A 23,297-nucleotide genomic window follows, 5' to 3' on the forward strand; every position below is an offset into this window, starting at 1 on the left:
CTGATCACATCCATCAGTCTCCACTATAACAAATCATTTTGTCCAGTAATGTGTCAATACCTCTATGAACTTCTAATTCCCAGCAAAATAAATAAATGAACAGTTTGTTTCTTAGGAATCCTGGGATACCCTCTGTCATCTTGTTTTCAAGCCTTATTTCTCTGGCATATAGACAGACTTCACTATTAACAGAGTTCCCTGAGTGTATTCTGCTATTCAGGTTGATGTACTGTATTAGGATTTGTTGTATATTGTATGATACACACCTTTTGATCTCATATGTAAATTTGCATTAATTGCTGACTAACAGCAGATATTCTATTTAATGGCTGCTTCTGGCTGTGGGATCATAGATGTTTAACTGCATGGATGTATCTCTGCAGAATCAGAACTAGCAATTGTGTGATTTTTACACCAATAAAACAGCACAATATTTTAGTTTTGTTGATTCATCTTTACCTGGGGACTGAAACCTATTCAGAGATGGAGAAGGATTTATTACAGGTTTACAGGTATTTATTACAGTGGTTTTTTTTTCATTTTATGGTACGTACAAGAAGCAATTGATTATAATCCATTGACTTTTTTTTTGCTCATTTTCTCAGCTATTGGACAGAAGTGGTCAAGTTCTCTTGGTAATCTGTTGTTCCTCTTGTATACCCGTACAAGCAAACTAATATAGTTACAATTTATAAAAAGTAAATGCTAGTATTGACTTGGGTCAAAGAAATATATAGTTCCTTAGCCTGTATTTCTGGTAGATTTCACTGAGCACTATTCAAAATTCAAACTAAATAGATTGCCTATTAGCAGTCCTCATCCTCACAGTCTCATTTTTATACTTAATTTCTCTTACCATCTACTTACCCTATGAAGGGATAGCTAAAATCAATTTTTTTTTCCTGAGTATGCTGTTTGTTATGGTGAAAATCTAAGTATTTCCCTTTTTGGTTATCTTGCACAGACCAGGTAATTATGCAGTTTTTTTCTTCTTACTATAGCTATTCCAAGATGTATCTTTTTGATATCATAGAAGTGTTGCAGTTTGCTAATGTATATATCCAAAGCAAGATTCCTTGGTGTGGAAGACATGAATGTTATAATTGCATGAAAAGAAGATATTTTCTGTTTGCATGTGAATGGATTTAAGAAATGATGGTTAGATAGGTACAAATGTTACACAGAAATTACACTTCCAATATAACACAGAACAGTTGTGGCTAGAAGGGACCTTTGGAGATCATTTAGTCCAACCTCCTCCACTCCCCACCCCTGCTCAAGCAGGGTCACATAGAGCATGTTGAACACAATTGCATCAGGTGAGTTCTGAATATCTCCAGAGGAGACTCCACAACCTTTCTGGGCAACCTGTTCCAGTGCTCTGTCATGCTCACAGTAAAGCAATTCCTCCTCATATTCAGGTGGGGCTTCCTGTGGTTCAATTTSTGCCCATTGCCTCTTGTCCTGTCCCATGTGACAACTGAAAAGAGTTCAGCCCCGTTCTCTTGACACCCCCCCCCTTAAGGTATTTGTAGACATTGCTAAGATCTCCTCTCAGCCTTTTCTTCTTCAGGCCAAACAGGCTAAACAGGCCCAATTCTCCTGTGAGGAAAGGCTGCAAGAGATGCTTCAGTCCTCTAATCATCTTTGTAGCCCTACGCTGGACTCTCTCCAGTAGCTCCATGTCTCTCTTGTCCTGGGGAGCCCAGAACTGGGCACACTACTCCAGATGAGGCCTCCCCAGGGCTGAGTAGAAGGGCAGGATCACCTCCCTCCACCTGCTGGCAACACTCTGCCTAATGCACCCCAGGAGACCATTGATTGGCCTTCTTGGCCACAAGGGCACATTGCTGGCTCATGGTCAACCTGTCATCCACCAGCACTCCCAGGTCCTTTTCTGCAGAGCTGCTCTCCAGAAGGTCAGCCCCCAGCTTGTCCTGGTGTATGTGGTTATTCATCCCTAGGTGCAGGACCCTGCACTTGCCCTTGTTGAACTTAATGAGGTTTGTTTCTGCCCAGCTCTCCAGCCTGTCCAGGTCTCTCTGAATGGCAGCACAGCCCTCAGGTGTGTCAGCCACTCCTCCCAGCTTGGTATCATCAGCAAACTTGCTGAGGCGGCACTCCGTCCCCTCATCCAGATCATTGATGAAGATGAATGGGATGGGACCCAGTCCTGAGTCCTGGCGAGTTCCACTAGCCACAGGCCTCCAACTGGACCCCACACCACTGATGATGACCCTCTGAGGTCTGCCTTTCAGCCAGTTCTCAATCCACCTCACTGGCCACTCATCTAGCCCACTCTTTCTGAGCTTACCTAGGAGAATGTCATGGGAGACAGTGGCAGAAACCTTACTGAAGTCAAGGTACACAACATCTGCTGCTCTCCCTTCATCTACCCAGCCAGTCATTCCATCATAGAATGCCATCATGTTGGTTAAGCAGGATTTCCCCTTGGTGGATCCGTACTGACTATTCCTGATCACCTTTGTCTCCTTCACCTTCTTAGAGATGACACCCAGAATGAGCTGTTCCATCCCCTTTCCAGGGATGGAGGTGAGGCTGACTGGCCTGTAGTTGCCTGGGTCCTCCTTCTTGCCCTTTTTGAAGACTGGAGTGACATTGGCTTTCTTCAGTCCTTGGCACCTCTCCAGTTCTCCAGGACCTTTCAAAGATGATGGAGAGTGGCATAGCAATAACATCCACCAGCTCCCTCAGCCCTCGGTGCATCCCATCTGGGCCCATGGATTTGTGGATGTCATCCATCTTCTGGGACTTAAAATATTCAAAGGAATCAAATACTACTTTGTGATTTTTTTTTACACTTTTCTACATCTGTAGCCTTTTCAAACAATATAATCTGTTGATGATGTTTTAAAATTTCCTTTTACAAAAAGATATGCTTATAGAATAACAACAAAATTCTTCTTCCAGTTATTAAGAAATTTTATCCATTGATTTGACTGGAGTTGTATTTCAGCTGTCACAGCTTGGACTGTTCAAACTCAAACTGATACTTAGCAAATACTGCCAAAATTTGAACTAAAAATAGATACGTTGATTCTAAGCTATAAATTTGAGTTTTAAATTTGATCAAGAATTTATTTTATGTTTGTGTCCTTGCACAACAGTGCAAATGCAACAGTAAGGATGTGGTGGAAATGGGGACCAGCAGAATGAATACTGGCTCCAAAAGAAAGTTCACAACTGTGTGTATATTGGTATCTATATATAATGCTATTGGCTAGGTTATGTACTTGATATTGTGGGGTTTAAATATAAGTCTTAATGGATATTTGCTTAATCTGTTTAAATGAGGTAGAAATAGGATTGAGATCTGCAATAATAGGCTTACTCCAAACTTTGCTGTGGTTTTATGCTGCTTCCATATGTTTTCTATGATAGAAATTATGTGAATAGTAATTGTTATCATGCCTTCATAGGGAGTAGAAAATAACGAAATACTCTCTCTGTACTATGAAAAGCARAAGTCAGGTTGTAACATTTACTTTATATAGTCATCCAAGTTCCTCTTAAGGACAGCATACTGTAACAGAATTTATTGCAAATGTATCTGTCAAAGATATACTGATGTGATTGATTTATGTCTTTTCCTCCTGTTAAGAAACCTTTTTTCTTTATTCCAGTAGTTTATTAATGCCTTGAAGCCTAAAGTCCAACATTGTTAGTATTTTGATGTGCAATAAATGATGACTATGGGTTGGTTTGTGCCCTAGGCAGTCCTACGATGCTTAAGAATGGATGAAGGAAGAACGGTGAAGTATGTGTCTGGCCCTTAAAATGCACATGAGATTAGCATTGAATTTCATTAAATGGAAATATAACTGTAATTCTAGAGAACTACCTCTCTTAAGGTTGCCTACTGAAATGAAAATGTTTTCCTGAGGACTGCATAGTGCTAGTTAAAAGTTGACATGAGTAGTGTTCTTTAAAGCTCATTCTAGCTTGTGATACGCTGTGCCATGCAAAACAGTCATTAAATTTCCAGCAAAAGCAAAAATCAGCGGCAGCTTGGTCGCTGTCTTTTTGTACATGTCAAGTGCATTAAAGGCAAGCTGATCATTTTAAGAGTTACTAAGTCAGCCTTTCAATGAAGTACACCATAAATACACCATTTAATATGCTAAATTTGTGCATACTTGCTGCTTTCTTTTCAAGCAAATCTATTTTAAGTGCATTGCTGAAGCCTTAATGTAGAGGTACAGCCTTATGCCAGTTCTTAGTGGTAGTACAGTACTTCCAGTTCTTGTTGCTGTGAAGCTGCATAAAGTCAGTAGTCCTTACATATTTAACTCTCTTGAGTTGCATATGGATTTACAATCTGCCTATAGTTGTTTTCAGAAAATTTCAGTATTGCCATCGGATCCTGTGGAATCAAACCTTCATTAAAACTATTTCTTCTGTCAAACAAGCCGTGAGACATTCCTTTCAATTTCTGGCAAATTAAATATGGTTTTCATTGTTGATCGAGAGAGACTTTAACCTGCAAACTACTGAGCTTGTAGGAAGAAGCGTTGCTGCTGAAAAAGTTTGTGCATGTTTGGAGATGTAGTCCAAACTTACAACTTGCTAAACTCTGGACTGACTTCACTCTGCAAATGTTGCTGTTAGTATATCTAAAACCTACCTAGGTTTCAAGTGAGAGCAAAACAACTGGTTGCCTGTAGAATCTTAAACAAGTTACTTGGGATAACTACTTCCTTAATAGTTTAAAAACATTTCCTGTCTACTTGAATTGAAGTGTTCTTATTTCTCTTTGTAGACTGATATTTAGCATCTGCTTAAGGTAAATTAGCCTTTTCCCATTCTTGAGTTAGCAGCTTACCCCAGTGAGAGGTGAAATGGTTTGTTTTTGTTAAAATCTTTAGGATCTTTATGAATTTCAAGACATTCTAAAATGCATACATTTGATCTCTTAAACATTTAGATTGAAAATCTTTACATAAAAATTGAAACAACTTTTATGGTAGTCTAAACTATTTTAACCTAGAATACTAGCCTTTTATACTCATTTTCTTCTAAATAAATACCTTGTGTCTTTCATAGGTGCATTGCAATTATAAGTGATCATATCAGTGCTTAATGTATTGGCACTTACTTAACTCTTAGACTGTACTTGGCCTAGTTTGTTTTTTGCATTTTGGCCCTTTACTTACAGTGTTGCAATATTGCACTGTCAAGATGGTCTATTTCCTTGCAAACTAAATTGTTCATCTTTCATTTGCTCTTTGACCCAGTCTTAGAAGTGTCAGATGGACTTTTTGGTGTAGAATAGAAATGTGCAGTTCTTGTGGAAGTGTAACACAAGCTTCTGTCTCTGTGTAGAGCCTTATTTCAGCAAAGTTCTGTACTAACACGGAAATCTACCAACTCAGGCCTAATGGCAGAGCCAGAGCTGCGGTCATTTCTAGTGCTAGACCTCTTGAACTGTCTTATTTTTTGCTATTATATATGGTCACTAAAGAAAAATCACAACCTTCTATGCATATGGATCTGAAAAGTCAGCAGTATGAGCGAAAGTGGGGTAATGGTTCCCAGCTGCTCCTGCACCTCAGACAGCAGTATGGTTTCCTGTGACTTGAGAAGGTGGATACCATTTTAGTGCTCTTTTGATCAGATTCTTGCTTGCCTATCTTATCTTCTAGAACACATTTAGTTGTAAGATCTTGATATTGGAGAACATCATTTGAGAATTAACACAGGATGGCTCAATGCTGATTTAGTGAAATAAACTAAACATTTTCAGCAGAATAAAATAATACTTCTTCACAATTTCCAGTATCAACTGTATGAACAGTCCTGGACATCAGTGAAATATGTTTATTAAAAAAAWTTTAAACTAAATTTTATTCTAGGAGAGCTCTGAAGTTGTAATGAAAATGTTGTGTTAGTGATTTCTGAGGATGATGTATTCTATATATTCCTGCATGGAGCAGAGCTTTTTATTCACTCTAAGGCTGAATAATTTTTTTTTTCTTTCTGAAGTCAATAATGTTAAGTTTCAATAGAGTAGGGACTAACAATTGAAGCACTACCTCGAAGTTTCACTGTTTTTTCTGATCACATTTAAAACAATCTTTTTCTGCTCTTTCTTATCTAGAAATGATTTTTCTTTGATTAGAGAACAACAGAAGCTTGAATTTAAGGCAAGGTTACTTATTGTTAAAAGTACACAGATCAAAATGATGTAATCATTGAAATGTATTCGATTCTGAATTCTATGTACATATTCCAATGTAATCATAGTTTCTAGGCATCTGCTTAGCAAAAAGTAACAATTATTAAAAAGTACTAGTGTGACCATTTCTATGTCTATTTTCCTGGTCATTTTCACTTTCTAGCACTTACATAATAAATTACAGATGAAAAATATACAGAAAACTCTAGAACAACTAATTCTACTTCCTATAACTGTATCAGCTGGCTTACATGTTGTTCTTATTTACTCTGTGGCAAGTCTTTTCATTCAAAGGTATCTTATTTTCTGTAGTCTCTTTGAGAATTAAATATAAAAATTTTTGCATTTGAGTAGGAAATATGTTTAAAGTATTTTTTTGCAATAAGCTTTTTAAAAGAAATATTAGCAATGCAATCAAACTTAATGCAGTGATAAATTCTTGAGAAAATATTTTTAAGGTTCTACATCCCTACTAGTTAAGTGTCACAACTCATCCTGTATGACAGGTTTTAGTTATGAAAAGTAAACTTTGCTCATATATATTCACACCTCCCTCCTATTTTAAGAGCCCCGTGGCAGGTTGTGTGTCCGGTATCTAATTTATAAACAAATTTGACACGACTCTAAACTGAGCAGTGGCTTTCTGACACAGGTGAATGTCCTTAAGAAAGTAAGGAAGGACACAAAACATTCATTTGACTTAAAACAGCCATGGAAACTAAACCCCAAGAACTGCAAGGTAAGTGCATTATCTGATTGCGTTATCAAACTGCTAAAGGCTTGCGCCTCTCAAGGGACCTTCTACTGAAAAGAGGACAGTGCACCTGATGGCATGGACCAAGTCTCACTTTGTTCAGGGWTAAGTTCTGAGTTTTCCGTATATGATATTTCTGAAGTAAGGAAATAAGAAAATATTAATGGATTTTTCTTTATTAACCAACAGTAAGATAACCCGTTTATCCACAGTGGTTTAGTGTGATACTTAGTTGGATTAATCATTCAGTCCTTATCCATGGTGACTTTTACGTGAAGAGTTCATAAAATTGAGCTATGTTCATCCACTTACTATATTTATTTCATGGGTTAAAAGTGTCAGATGAAGCTTTAACAGCTTTCAGATTCCTAGACAAAACTAAAAGGAAATGAATTAAGTTGGAAGTAAAAACTAAGCTAGTGACATTATTTTTTCAAAAGATTATCATATTTCCTAGGAGTCGGAATCTGTTTTTATGAGGACTTTGAAGACTAAAGCACTTCAATTGTTTCACTAATCAAAAATGGACAATGAGAGAATGATTTTATAAACTCAATTTTGGGTCAAAATTAAAAATGCAGCTAAGAAATCGTCAAAAGTAATCTGATGCTCTGGAAAACCAAGCTGCATTTTATGAATCTGCAGTTAATCAGGCATCTTTCCCTCTGAGACTTGCTTAAACCAATTATAAAATGCATTATTATTTTCCTGTAAGTAATAACATTTAATGTATTAAGTGTGGCCTTTTTAAATTCCTTCATAAATGTTAAACAAACAGTGTTGCAATTTTCCAAAACTGAGCTGAAAAGGATCATGAAAAGAAAATTTAAGCTGATTTTTCTTTGCCTCACATTCTGGTTCATTTGTAGTTTTCACTTTATTGCTGTTCAGGATCCAGACATCATGCGCTTATTCTGAGAACAAAACCATCGATCACAGATTATTCCTGGAGTATACCAGTCATGTGGGATCAGGCAGATGCCTTCTTGAATGCTTAATCACGTTGGTAATATTTGAAGGAAGAATTTGAACTTGCTTGTTGCACTAGTGATTCTTGTTCAGGTGTAGGTTTATGCGAGGTCTCTTCACACATGCCAGAGGTGAGAATTGCTGGTGAGGCTCCATTGCGCTCTCATATCTTGGTAGAACAAGCTGCAGTGCTGCTCTAGCTGGAGCGTCAACCGTTGTACTTGAGTGAACCTTTTATAGACTGACCTTCTGAGCAGAAGGTACTTGGTAAGCAGTGACAGGCAGGCTCTGTGTTCAGCAACTGCTTATTGCAAGATGCTGCTAATATGGACTCCAGTCTTGGAGTAAGAAAAGAGGAGGACCATAGTACCAGAACCAGAATCACCTAACTAAGCACTGAATATATATTTATAGCACAATGAAGTTGTTAGTGTGTGTTCTTACATTAAGTTGTTGTTTCCTCCGGGTATTAGGTATTGTTTTATTTGCATAATTGTATCTGAACAGGTTCAATTAACCCCCCTGCTAAAGTCTAGTCAAATTCTTGCTCAGTGTTTATTTAAGTTTTACTGTCAGTATCAAAGATAAACAGAGCTGAATGTGCAAAGTTTTACATGTTACATTAGTTACTTTAAATAGTTACTACATACTTGTCKTATGGTTTATTACTGCTAACTACTATAGCGAAGGTACTAAGCAGCTCTGTGTGCAGCTCACATTTTGACGGGGAGTCGTACACAGCAATATGTTTTATCTTGGTACACATTTTTCTTGCAGCTCATGGTATCTACAGTGATTTAGTTCCAGAGGCCTTTAAATATGTTCTTCTTCTGAGGGTTACTGTATTTTACATGTGCACATGATTTCTGTGCCTGCAGTAGTGGTCTAAATTGGTGCTGTTACAGTGAAGCATACGTGACACCAAAGCATGGATGGGATCTGCCCGGCAGTCTAAAAATGGCCTTCTGGGGCTCTCTTTTTCGAACCTATTCTTGCTATTACAAAAGTACTCATTTCACCGCTTTTAATTACCGCAGCACAGAGGTGAAGATTGGAGAYGAAGCATCATTTCCCTGATTGTGTCCTGTTAGAGGGAGGCCTAGTTGCCATTTTAAAGTTTGCCACTCCTTAATATTTATCAAATTCTATACAAAGACTGCTTGCYGATCTAAACAGACATATCCACAGGAAATAGGACTGATGATTGCGTTAATAAGATGAATAGTGACAAAGARCAACTTGTTTCCATTCTTTATTCTTCTTGAGAGTGTCCCAGGTTGACATGTGTTTCCAAAATTGTACATTTCTAACTTAGTAATTTCTGTTTAATATAATAAAGGTTGGTTTAAAAATGTTTCTGAAACTCCATCCAAACAGAGCGTTCGTGGTTGTTCTTTTGTTCATGATCCAGCTTTCCAACATTTATTTGGCTAAGTATGTTTACAGAAATAATACAGAATTCTGTTGTAAGATATTTTTCATTTGCTACTGAAAGCCAGCTTTTCTAGCAGAAAAACAAACTTCATGACCTAATAATGTGGAAATGTAGATTTCTAAACTTACACAGTTCAGCTAATCTGTTTAATTTTAGGCTATGTCATAGTGCTTTTTATGGCAGAGCTGTCCTGTGGGGACGCATGGAGTTTAAAAGCATGCTTTTGATGTATATAAAGAAACATTAGATTAATCATTTTCTTTGTAAATCCACACAGAACACACTTGTCTTTTCACAAAGATTTAGTCCAAGGGGAGCACAACTTTCAAAATATGTTAATATCCCACTGTTGAGAAAAAAAGTAAGAAATGGGTGTCCAATTTTCCACTTCAGACTAGCAACCTCTTGAGTGCTGGGTTACTGCAAAGGGACAGCTATTTTTTTGTTCTGTGCATGGATTTTTGAATCAATGCTTGTAGTTTTAAATCAGATCTGTTGGACTAATTTCATACACTCCTGGGAACAATAATTTCAGGCCAATCTGGAATGTAAAAGAGAAGGCTGGTATTTCCAGACATTGCCTTGCTTAGAAATCAAGTTTCTATCCAAAATCATATTTCACATTCTTGGGATAAAAGCCTTATAGTTCCCATTAAATATGAAGACATTGTATTTTACAGTGCATCTACTGCAATTGCTTCCAGAGGAAGGGAATCACCACTGCACCAAAATCAAAGGTGTGTTAGGATGAAGAAAGCAGCTCAGCCCCTCCATCCAGATAGGTGTGTTCCAAAAAGCCAGATGATGTGAACACAGACATCTGCATTTTTGATGTTACTTCTTATGTGCAATATGATTTATTTTCCTTCCTAATCATTGCATTCTGAGAGCCACTTTGTATTTTATTTTGAAATTGTCTCCAGTATTTTGAACGTTTTGAACATTGKTTTTAAAGAGGTTGCTACAGTCAGTTTCTGCTGCCATATTAAAACTAGATGCATCTTTTGTGTCTTCAAAAGCAAAGCTGAAAGAATGATTTTGAAGGAGTATCTTTCTCCTGCAAGTTTTTAAAAAAATTTCTAAGAATTGTAGAATACAGAGTAACAATAAATGTAATGGAAGATAGAAACATTTTTGTTAAGAAATGTTAAACTTGTTCATAGCAATACCAACACATTCTCAGGAGCAAAGAAACATGCAAATTCCCTCAGTGATCTGTGATATGAAGTCTTTTTACAGTGGCACCCGCAAATTAAAAGGTATCACCTTGATCTGCAGCTTGTTTGCATTTACTTGAACAATCAGTAGCCTGTTATGATCCCTTGCTATGAGCCAGCGGGAGCCTAGAGATGTATTTAGATTGTTCTGCTTTATTGATGTATGTATGTCCAAAAAAATCTTTTTTTTTTTTTTTAATTTTTATTTTATTTTATTTTTTATTTACAGTGCAATTATATGGGGCCTAGCTTGATGTCTTATTCCCACTATCAAATGTTTTACACTGCATGCTGACAGGTACTTCTTGGAGGTCAGTAGAAACATTTGGTATGTACTCAGTCATATCAAAAAAAAAAAAAAAAAAAAAAAAAAAAAAAAAAAAGGCTATGAGAAATAAAGCCCATGTTTTGTCATGACTATACTGAGATTGCATGAGGCATAAATCACTGACAGCAAATTTAATTACTTATAATTAAAAGGGAGTGGATTTCCTGTCATACATGCTAAAACATGTTCTATATTAGCAATGTTAAACAATCGCTGAACTGAGAACTCCATGTTTGCATATGGGGGARAATGATTATTGTGTATAATATTGTRCATGAGCGATGTCATGTTTGATAGCATGAGGGCTGATAAAATGCCTAGAGGAACTACCCTAACACACAGTAAACCTGTTTGCATTCTAGTGTGGTTTAGAATAGTCTATGCCTGTTTTGGCTGTTGTCACTTTTTAAAAGTGAGCTCTATGCCCAGCTTCCCTGTGATGGGTAAGYTCTGAATAACTCTTGTCTAGAAAAAAGTACTTTCAAAACATGTATTGTATGTGATGTTCTTCCTGGTAGCGTGTGTTTATATGTGGGAAAAGTTAGGGAAATTAGCTATGTGAAAACAGAATCATTGATTTCTCGTAAGAATCTTGACAGTTCATATGGACAAAGCATTCCCCCATGGCTGCACCTATCATAGGACAGGAGTTTGGTTTTATTGCCTTTATATGGGAAACATGTAATTATTTATTTTATCTTTTATGTGAAAGAGCAGAGTGTGATAACCTGTGTGTTCAAGTCATGAACTATGTTTCAAGAAATACAGAAATAGGAGAAAAATACTAGATTCTTTGACTTTTAGAAGGTGAAGAATTTGAGTTAGCATTTTTGAATTTCTCTAATGAGTAGAAATAAATTTTTTTTAAAAAGATTTCTAACATAATGTGGTTTGATGAGTTAAATAAATGAAAATGCTAAGTATCACACTGATGCTGAAAGATGTACTCTTCAAAATCTTTATGTGGGTGGGTCTGTATAAGGGTGAAATCCTTTAAATTACAACCTAACCATAAATGGGGATCAGTAGGGATACTGAATAAGTATTAATAATCTATATCCATATATCTCCATCAAATATGGAGAACATGGCATATTCATCAAGTCTCAGTATGCTGTGCATGGTTTGTGAGGATCTAATATGCCCTTGAACTCTACAGTAATACTCCCCTTTGTTAGTGATTTTACTAAATTCACATAAAATGATGTTTCAAATTTAACCAAGTATTTCTTTTCCAGCTGAACCTGTTGTTATGCTTTTTCTCCTTTTACCCAGTTGTAAAATAGTTTGAATGCTAATAGAATTCAGTCAGCAGGCCTTGAAAAATTTGTATCTGTTACTTCACACAACCAAGAGTACTTCAAAACTACAGTATACTCAAAAACATCTCTTTTCAGGACTTGCTCCTTTATGTTAAAAGTTATTTTTAGAGTTCAATATATTTTCCTGAACAAAAGATCTCTAGCTGTTCGAATAGTTTGCCTTACTATTTTAGAAGAAAGAGGCAGTTAATTTAATAGTACTAATTCTTATCTTTTTCAAGTCCTCTTTTATTAGACACTTTGCTTTGCCTTTAACTTTTGTTCCTCATTCTTGTCTTCTGTTTTTGGGTTCACTGAGGTTCCACAGCTTTATCTTGGAGTGAGGTAATAAAAGTTGGTGCCACAGGAAATATTCTGCCTGCAAGCACTGTATTTGTTGTCAGCTAGGTGTAGGACAGGAACCATTCAAGGTTAATACATTTTCATCTCTGAACAACTCTTCAAACAACAAGATAACAGAAAAGGAGTTAGTTCTCTCAGAACACTTATGGCCTGTCTACTTTTATAATTGCAAAAGACTGTAATTATATGTTTTTCATATCTAGGCAAGGGTCTATAAATGTGGTCAGTTTCTTACCAGGTAAATATAAAGAAAAGCTCATTCTCTCAAAGAACTTGTCACAAAATTTTCCTGTATCTATCCGAAAATTAACGATCATGCTGCATTAATGGATTGTGTTAAAGTAGTACATTTGTTTGCAGGTGCTGAGAGAATCTTAGTTTCTTAATTTGGAATGCATGTGGTCTCCTTGCCTTCTGATTGCCTGTGGCCTTAAGACATTTGAAGAAAAAAGTGCTAATTTCTGTATCTTTCTAAAAAACTGTTAAGCTTGACAACAAGATTTATTTTTATGTGCACACCTTGAATTAGACCTATGCATTATGTACATGCAAAAATTGCAAGTATACATACTGTGGAAGCTCAATATAGACCAAGTCTGCTCAGATCTAACTGCAAGATCAGGAGTGGGATTTTGTGGGACAGGGAATCTTCTCAGTTCTGTATAGTAGTGGTTAGTAGACAAGATATTTCTTCCTATGTTAGGTGGAGTGATTGTAGAGAGCTTTTTTTAAAAATTTTTATTTCTCGTCAGGTGCACAAAGAAGAGAAAAAAGGTGCAACCAAAAGGTCCACACTACTGAAAAAATATTGTCACCAATACGCTTTGAAACTTACAGGTTGTTTGAGGGGGAAAGATTGACATAGCTTAAGGTCCCACTTATGCAATCCAAGCAGACAGCTGGTCTAGTTCCAAGGAATTTCATGAAATTTTTGCAGAACTGTAGCAATTCACTTGACAAATCTGTAGCAATAGCTATAGAAATACTACTTGCTGCTCCCCCCCCCCCYTTTTTTTWAAAACACTTTTAAGAGAGGCAAAAATATAATGTCAGCCTTCTCCTCCTGTAGATATAAACAGGAGTTTATGATACCCATTTAACTCTGAAAGAAAATGTGCCTTGCTTTCCAGGCTGTTGAAGAATCTCATGAGAAGCAAGGGTGCTTGCTGCAGTGGTGTAGGGAGAGGGTTAGCACGCCCAAAAGCAACCGCACAATGAGTTGCACCCCGTGGTCCCCATCAGCTTTGGACACAAGCTACAGATGCCCTGCAGGTGCTCAGCTTCCAAAGGATGTGAATCTTCTTCCTTGCATGGGATAGTTCTGGTTTTGCTGGTGACCTGTGATCACAAGGGATCACTAATTCATGGCAGACGTGGAAAAAAGTATTTGAGGCTGTACTAGGCAAAATAGTTCAGAGGATACAGGAAAGTATTAGCGCCGCTGTTCAGAGCTCCGATAGTATTTCATCTGTGTTGTGTACAATAATGATAAAAACAGATTCAATCTAAAACAACTGCAGGAAGACTCCAGGGTAATGGTGACTCTGTCTTGCCAGGAGAGATTAAAAAAGCTTCATTTGTTTAGCCTAGTAGAACAATCACTGCTTTTCTACATAGCAAATTTCTGTTTAATGAACCAGTAAGAAAATTGAGCTCTTCTGGCAAAATCACTCTCACTTTATGAAATTATCTGTATGTATCACTTAAGCATTTTCTTGTTGCATTGCCTGATTAGCAGTCAATGCCATAGAATATTGTTTCTTTAAAATCCCAGGACATACTTACGCCATGTCACTTGGAAACACATCCAGAAGTCTGCACAGAAACTAGGCTACAGTGCCAACAGTGAAAAGTTACTGTGCAGAAAAGGATAAAGGCCTAATTATTGGTTAAAGTGTGAAAAAAAAAACAGCTTCATTTTGTGAGGTGTACATTCTCCAAAGTTCTCTTTGGATTTCACAACATTACAGGTACGTATCCAGCAGCAGGCTGGGAGTAGTACGTGATTTTTGCCAGCATGCAAACACCCTAACAAATCTCAAAAGGAAGAAGATGAAGTCATTAAAAGAACAAGAACATCCAGAAGGAAGAGCCTGGGGTCCTATTGGTTAACTGTTGAGATACTCCTGGCAGATGAGCCAGGGAGTATCAGTATTAAAGGGGGAATTTGTATTCAGAGCACACCGGTATTTAAATGTTCTCACTCCAGAGTACAGACTTGAAGCTACATGGATTCAGAAAGGAGCTGGAGCTAACAGAATGCAATACTCCGTCTTGTGGCTGAAGAAGCTGCTTTTCCAATTTAGTATCTTTTATTCCCTGGCCATGTGCCTATTCTGGAGTGATAAAAGCTTCACCCTGAAGTAGAAGGATAAAGATTTTACTCTTTGTAGAGTAAGTACACTCTGTAGAGTAAGTATACACAGTACAGAATCTGAACGTATTATCTAAAAGCTGCACAAAAAAAAATCCAGTACTAAGGCATATTTTGATGGAACAATGTTGAAATTTTGCATCTAAAACCAGCCAGGGTTTACACTAATATGGATTTTTTTTTCCCCCCTCTGGCTGTGAACACAAAGATACTGATTTATACCAGATTACTTGTAACACAGGAATGACTGCTATTGCCAGGGATTTGTTTTAGCAGCTCTTGTTTTGTTGCTCAAACACTATACGGCCAGTTTGTGTTTGCTAGCTGGTAGCGTGATTTATGAACCTTTGATCCATTAACAACTCACTGAAAAAAAGTATATTGCTACGTGGGCAGAAAAGCTATGAGCAGAAGTACACACACTTTATTATATGTGCACTTTATTATATAGTTCTTCCCCCTCATACCCTTGAAATAACTAAAAGGTGAAAACTCTCATTAATGTAAGGGATGCTTTGCTACAAAATAAAGAAAATGAGAATGAAATTCGTTTATATTGGATTTATTGAACAATAACTGYATTTATGCAATTTTGGATTTTTCACAATACTTCATCCAATTATGTGGACTGATAGCATGTATGATAATTTTAATTTAGTGACATTTTACAATTATTGCAAGCAGTGGAATAAGTCAAGTCTGAAGAAATTCAATCACGCAAGAATTAATATCTTAACATAGCCGAACAGATAGCAACTTCTTTAAATAAAACATGTCATGTATTTATAAGTCTTACTTTTATTAATAATAAATTAATAAAAATTCAGTGGCATCACTGGTCAACAAAACACACTGAAGGTAGTGTGCAGATTGTCTACATATCAATCAGAAAGGTAACAACACTGCTACCTCAATCAAAATTGGAGAAATACTAGTGAACTTATATACATATATCACTTCAGACATATGAAGAACACCAAGCAGAAGAAATTACTTCCATGTTTCCCCAATTTTTTGTATWAAATAAGGCAATTATGTAAAGCATAGCATCACAGAAACATAATTAAATCTCTAGGTACTGAGTCCTGACATAATGCCATACTCAAAGAGGAATGTGTAAAAATAAACACCTGAATTTACACTTTGATTCTTTGTTGTGTAACTCCAGACTCCACTGATAGGAAAAACAGAAGTTTCTGGGAGAATTCAAATCAAGAAAGCTGTGCTTTCAGCCTGTTCCACTATTTGGAATATCTTGAGCATCTGCTAAATGCAATTTTTGTCTGGATAAAACCATTAAGGAATAAAACTGTCACATGTCAGTAAGGGACAAAAAAGACAGTAATGTTATAGAAAATTATGCTACACTTACTTACTCCTGCAACAGGTATATACCAGCCCAGATAAATACAGGTCTACATCCCATGCTAGTGCTTAACTGGTAAATCAATCTTCCTCAATGAGACTTAAGCATTACATATCTCCAGAGTAAGCTGGCAATTCAAGGAGGATGCCAGAGGATTTGTATCATTATTATGGGATATCTTTATCACATTCCACTTGCATTCTTTGAGATCTAGCCTCAGCTTTTCACAGACAGAGAGGATGTATATACTAGCACAATATTCTATATTCCAAACTAGAGTCCCACCCACTGGATGGTCCTTCCTCAATGAGTAGGAAGTGTGTAAAATCAGAAATAGCTAGACTATACTACAGACTGAGTGTATCACCCGTCATCTCTAGCGATAGCTCATCAAAAGCACAATATAGAAGATAAATACCCTATTTAGATTTGACTTATGGACAGGCTAAGAACACATGTGTTCAGTTACCAAAGCTCAGTTGAAATAATTGACTCAATCATAGTCTGACCTTAGAAATAAAAAATCAGGTTACCACAGAATTCACAGTAAAGCCAGCAATAAAAAGTTGCATATATTTTTAGAAAAACTAAATGGTAATAGGAGTCATTTATCAGTGGGACGGAATATTTCTGAATACCACAGAAGGAATAATGCTATGTATGTTTGCTTCAGTTTCTCAGCAAAATATATGTAAAGAAAATCTGCTTCTGATGGGCTTTGCTATCCACTGTCGACATGTCTAATATGCTGTACCTGCTAAATAATACTTCTAATTACAGGCTGTTTGTCATATGGCAGTTTAAGATCCAGCCATTTATATGTTGGAAAAACTTAAAGTCCATGATATATTACAATACTAATTAAAAAGAAGGGATATTACTGAAGAGATTTGATCCCTATGAAGACACAGTTATTGGAGAAATATAGTATAATTCAGTTATAGCTAATAATTATAATGTGAAATAGACATTTAAGAAAAAGGATACATAGATGAATTCAGTTCTTCCAGCTGCAATATAAATGTAAAAAGTATCAGAAATGGTATTTCAGTTAGTCAAATAAATGCAACAATTATGCTAATATACTGAAACAAATATATTAAGATGGTGAAATGAAAATAATAATTATTGGTTTAAGTGGAAATACTTATTTTTATTACAAAAAGCAAAGCAAACTAGCACTTAATTCTACACCAACAGAGCTAAGTACCAAATTAAATTTAAATCTAGGTATCTCAGGAAATTTAAAGAAATTTTAACAATTTTGTTGTTTACAGAAATAATGCACTAATGAAACAAGAAATTGAAAGTCTAGAATATATAGACCTAAATTCCTTGTTATGTGTGGTCTCCCCTATATGTAGGGCTGATAAGCCTACATCCTCACATAGTTTACTGTTACACTGCTCTAATCACCAAAACAAGAAGCAACCTAAGGAAAGAAAACAACAAGGTGCTGTATTTCTCAAAACCAATATGAAGACCTTACGTCTTGTTCATTACAGAGCTGTGTTTTCCTCAACTGTAAATTTATTGGAATGTAGGCTGAATCATTACTCATCCAATAGAGTGTTTTATTTCTGAGCCTAGTTGTGTGGACAAGCTTCAATGTTTTCTGCCTTCCTTATACTTACATCTGATAGTAATCTATCCAAATTAGAGTCACTAGCTAGTTTTCTTTTATCTTCAGGGAGTTCTTCCAGCTCCCCATAGAGCTCCAAGTTGAGACGAGCAAGCTTCTCCTGCATACTCCGCACATGCTCCATCTGCTCTATGGAACACTCATTTCCTAAACGGCACAAACGAACAAAACGAAAGCTTTAAAGAAAGAAACCTGAAAGAGCAAGTGAAGGTGTAAAGTCATAGCTCAACATGACAAAAATCCTACAACTCTAACTGACATCAGAGAAGACAAATTTAAACATCTGATCTACTTTTTGCATGATTTCATCCTGCTTCACAACTGAAGTGTCTGTCCTTCCATCTGATACTATGTTGTGCTGAATTTATGATAACCACCAAATGTACTATACTGACTTTTAAAGTATACAGTTGCTGGCTATGGTCTGAATTTGTCTCCTATTAGAAAGGTCCTATATTTTTAAAAGCATATGTGACCATAATGAATCTTCTTCCTACTTTCGATTTTTCATGGAGTTTTCTCTCTTGTAACTAACACGTTCTATAACAGAGACCTTTCACCTTCTCTCATACAATCAGTCCAGAGGTAATGTAATATGCTGACCTATCACTAAGCTTGCATCCTTCTACAGAGTGCAGAAACAATGAAGCAGAAGTCACAGAATCATAGAATCACTAATGTGGGAAGGGACCTCTGGAGATCACCTAGTCCAACCTCCCTGCTCAGCACAGTCACCTAGAGCATGGTAGACAGGGTTGCATCCAGGCGGGCCTTGAAGGTCTCCAGAGAAGGAGACTCCACAGCCTCTCTGGGCAACCTGTGCCAGTGCTCCGTCACTCTCACAAGGAAGAAATTCCCCCTCACGGTCAGGCGGAACTTCCTGGGCTTCAATTTCTGCCCATTGCCTCTTGTCCTGTCCCATGTGACAACTGAAAAGAGTTTGKCCYYRTCCCCTTGACACCCTCCCTTCAGGTACTTAGACACATTGATAAGATCCCCCCTCAGTCTGCTCTTCCCCAGGCTGTAGAAGCCCAGCTCTCGCAGCCGTTCCTCATAGGGCAGATGCTCCAGCCCTCTGATCATCTTTGTAGCCCTCTGTTGGACTCTCTCCAGTAGCTCCATGTCTCTCTTGTCCTGGGGAGGCCAGAACTGGGCACACTACTCCAGATGAGGCCTCCCCAGGGCTGAGGAGAGGGGCAGGATCACCTCCCTCCACCTGCTGGCAACACTCTTCCCAGTGCACCCCAGGAGACCATTGGCCTTCCTGGCCACAAGGGCACATTGCTGGCTCATGGTCAACCTGTCATCCACCAGCACTCCCAGGTCTTTCTCTGCAGAGCTGCTCTCCAGAAGGTCAGCCCCCAGCTTGTCCTGGTGCCTAGGGTTATTCCTTCCTAGGTGCAGGACCCTGCACTTGCCCTTCTTGAACCTCATCAGGTTCYTCTCTGCCCAACTCTCCAGCCTGTCCAGGTCTCTCTGAATGGCAGCACAGCCCTCARGTGTSTCAGCCACTCCTCCCAGCTTGGTATCATCAGCAAACTTGCTGAGGAGGCACTCTGCCCCCTCATCCAGGTCACTGATGAAGACGACGAATGGGATGGGACCCAGTCCTGAGTCCTGGGGAGTTCCACTAGCCACAGGCCTCCAACTGGACCCCACGCCACTGATGATGACCCTCTGAGGTCTGCCTTTCAGCCAGTTCTCAAYCCATCTCACTGGCCACTCGTCTAACCCACACTTCCTGAGCTTATCCAGGAGGATGTTACGGGAGACAGTGTCAAAAGCCTTGCTGAAGTCAAGGTAYGCAACATCCGCTGCTCTCCCCTCATCTACCCAGCCAGTCATTCCATCGTAGAAGGCTATCGGGTTGGTTAAGCAGGATTTCCCCTTGGTGAATCCATGCTGGCTATTCCTGATCACCTTCTTCTCCTCCATATGTCTGCAGATGACATCCAGAATGAACTGTTCCATCCCCTTTCCAGGGATGGAGGTGAGGCTGACTGGCCTATAGTTGCCTGGGTCCTCCTTCTTGCCCTTCTTGAAGACTGGAGTCTYTCATAGCTTTTTAAAACTTCCATCTACTGCAGAGTAGTTAGAATAGTAAAATAGATCRTTCTAAGGCACAAAGAGTCACTCACGTTGGTAACAACTAACTTGATTTGGATTCTATAAAAGTCATTACTGAAATTTTATAGACATTCAGTAATGACTTATAGGGAATGTACTAGGGTTAATACACTGCAAAATCAGGTGCTAAATGAGATAAAATCATTTTTATTACATTTATACCATATATAATTATTATAAGTGTTTTTAAACTTGGTATCTTAAATTTATAAGCCAAGGTACTGTCCTAGGTGTGCCATGTTGGTTGGAAGGCATAAAGAAGTTGCATTTGACCCAGCTCACACTGAAGCTAAGCTCAAAGTACAGGAAAACCATTCCAAAATGCAGTAAGTTATATTTAACTTAATTTCATACAGCAGAGACCAACATGACAAGCCGTCAGTCTGTCCATACACCACATTTGTTTGTAAAGATTACCATCATATAGCTATAAAAACAACTACTATATAAAGACAATCCATGTATTTACCAAATGCTTGAAGTTTGCCAGAGTGGAAGTCATTCAGAAGACTCAGAAGTCCCCTTTCCATTTCTTGGACATCTGATACATCTGTCAGAAAAGAATGCTGGATTGGTGCTGCCTGTGCCCCTTTTGCTTCCCCTCCTGGAGGTTTGGCTTTTTCTTTTATTACTCTAAAGAAATTAAATTATTAAACAAAACAAAGGATTACTTCCTGTTTTCTCTTCTACTAAGAATTTTAAAATGAAGGATGGCTCTACAGCTGGGCTTTAAAAATGAAATGAAAAATATGATAGATACGTTAATTACTGCTTTTAAATTAAAAAGATGATCACAAGTTTGTCTTAAAAATAAAGAATAGTATCACGATCTTGACAATTTGATATTGCAAAATGAAGGAGCCCCAACTATTTGCTTTCCTATCAGTAGTGGCTCTGAGGAGAACCATCTTAATATTCTGACAACTACTACCTAGCAAGGACTAAGGAGGCATGAGGATGTAACATATAGAAAAATCCACTAAAAGCATGTGAATGCTTCAATCCTGAGAGAAAAACCCTCACTGATCATACGCTCTAGTTGTCACGCACCACTCTACTCTGGAACCTGTGTGGAAAACCATTCATTATAACCTATATGAGAAGATGGCCTTGCTTTCAGATAAATTTTCTGACCCTCAAACAACCTCCAAATTCTGCTAAACTCACCTCTGCTAAACTCAAAAGCAAACTTCCTGTACACTAACAYATAACAAATAGAACTAGTCTAAGCCTGAACAAGTGTCAAACTAGATGAAAAAAAAAAAAAAATCTTTTCCACCCCCTACTGCTACAATACCATCAAAAATTCCTAGATCCTAGACACATTTTCTCAAAATGTAATGAAGTTTACTCAGAGCACCATGTGTCCATGGAAACTACATGGATGAAACTGAATAATCATTATAAATCCAAAGGAATATACAATCACTATAGAAACAAAACACACAATTACCAGCAAGAATTACTATATTACATCTCTATAGGCCATCCAGAGATGCACTGTCAGGCTGCATCCTAACCTGATGTCAGATGCTGACAAAGTATTTTTCATTCCTAATTTGCCCATTCATATGTGCACTTATCCTTTCTCTCACTTTCAAATGGATACTTCTGCAGCCTCATAGTGAGTCAGTTAAGAATCTGATTCAGTGAAAAACACTTCCCCCCCCCCTTTTTTTTTTTTTTTTTGTAACAGAATTATTCCTGCAACAAATCAGGTAACTGAAATGCCTCATCTTGAGGCAAAAAGACTGGCAGATCCAATGTAAAGTGGCAACAACACAGTAGGGAACAAGAGGAGGCCCCTTCCAAAAGAAAATCACAGCTGTACCAGCCTAGACTAGCTTCATCCCATCCTCCCATTCTTTTTCTCAAGGGCAATCTTCTAAACATTTTCAAAAGTTAAGCCTAAGAATTAAAAATCAGAATTTTATCAGATATTTAAAAAGTTTAGTAAAGAGACTTTATTTCATTAGTAAAGACAATGTGTTTAGAGCATATTTAAATTCAGCCTTCTCGTGAATAATTCCATGCTCTGCAAGTCTTAAATTCTCTTTCCTATGGGAAATAAATATTCTCTTCCAACCTAACAGCTTCTGTCTTCCAACTAACAATCATATCATGCTCTGATTAAACTCACAGCAACAGTTCTCAACTTGCATTTAACTTTGRATATTGCTGCTTCAATGTTAGACTTGAAGAAGAGAAAGGTCAATATTTTTTCCACCTGAATCTGAAGTTTAATACAATATATTACCACTCACAGAAACTTATTACATTTGAAATTCATAATATATACCAAAAATAGCTATTTAACTAAGAATGTATAATTTGTTATTCCCTTTATTATTTTAATAAAAATGAAAGTACATTTGCACAATTGATTTCAGGAAATAAATTATGCAAATATACTTTTCAGTATTTTGAAGTCAATGATACACAACAATGTAGAGAAAGTGAAAATAATCATATACTCCTATTCCATTACCACAACAACAGTTCGTCCTCACCTAGCTCTGTTTTATCAATTACCATTCCTGCTTGCAAAGTTATAGAAATTGTCCATGTGATCACTGCTTAGCTTCCCTAAGCACTTGGGTAAAAATGTCCTCTTCCAGAACTTAACACAAAAAGTTATTTCCAAAGCAAGGACACTTTCCTCTTTATTCCATATTGTGGGCTACAAGAAATGATCTTGTGGTGATTTCCAGAATATTACTTAGTCCTAAGTGAACTCTGCAGCGAGCATCAAGCACCACAGATTTACAGAGGACAGAGGTTTATTATTATTTCCCTCAAAATATTAATGCATTTTTCCCAGAAAAGTAATGGATAAAGACTTTACATTGAAGATATGTACAGTACTTTAATCCTGTCAATCCTGGCTCCTTCAAACAGCCTTTCAGTGCTCAAGAGGACAACTCAGTGTTTAATCTTCAATATTTTTCTTACAAGTCAATAAACCCAGCTGGCTCTCTCCAGCTAACATTTAACATTCAAATCCCTCTTTGCTCATTTATCTACTATTTCTGCCACAGCCAAGAAATATAGTTTCCCACTTGCAAGAAAATATCCTCAAACTAAAATACATGCATCATTAGTAACATGCAAACTACTTCAAAGCGTTACTTTCCAAAGAGCTAAATGCTTCTCTCTGTATAGGAGCATGTTCCAGAAGCTACTGCTGCCCTCAGTGATAGTTCTGCAAACAAAGAACAGCTGAAA

The 23,297-nt window shown here is 37.3% G+C and overlaps 1 protein-coding gene across 3 annotated transcripts in view; it reads right to left on the reverse strand.

Annotated features, from left to right (window-relative positions):
- Positions 1-15,483: 15,483 nt before the first annotated feature.
- The window catches only part of CCDC28A (coiled-coil domain containing 28A), a 30,022-nt gene continuing 22,208 nt past the window's right edge, over positions 15,484-23,297 (reverse strand). For all 3 annotated transcript variants that reach the window (XM_085299293.1, XM_085299290.1, XM_085299292.1), the window contains exons 3-6: positions 20,542-20,705; positions 17,938-18,092; positions 17,291-17,313; positions 15,484-16,220 (exon numbers count right to left, since the gene is read on the reverse strand). In XM_085299293.1, the coding sequence (XP_085155419.1) occupies positions 16,166-16,220; positions 17,291-17,313; positions 17,938-18,092; positions 20,542-20,705 (397 nt within the window). In that variant the 3' untranslated portion in view covers positions 15,484-16,165. The remainder of the gene's footprint in view (positions 16,221-17,290; positions 17,314-17,937; positions 18,093-20,541; positions 20,706-23,297) is intronic.

Source organism: Rhea americana, unplaced genomic scaffold (genome assembly GCF_003343005.1).
Source record: "Rhea americana isolate MKP2758 unplaced genomic scaffold, rheAme1 scaffold_149, whole genome shotgun sequence".
Classification (NCBI taxonomy): Eukaryota; Metazoa; Chordata; class Aves; order Rheiformes; family Rheidae; genus Rhea; species Rhea americana.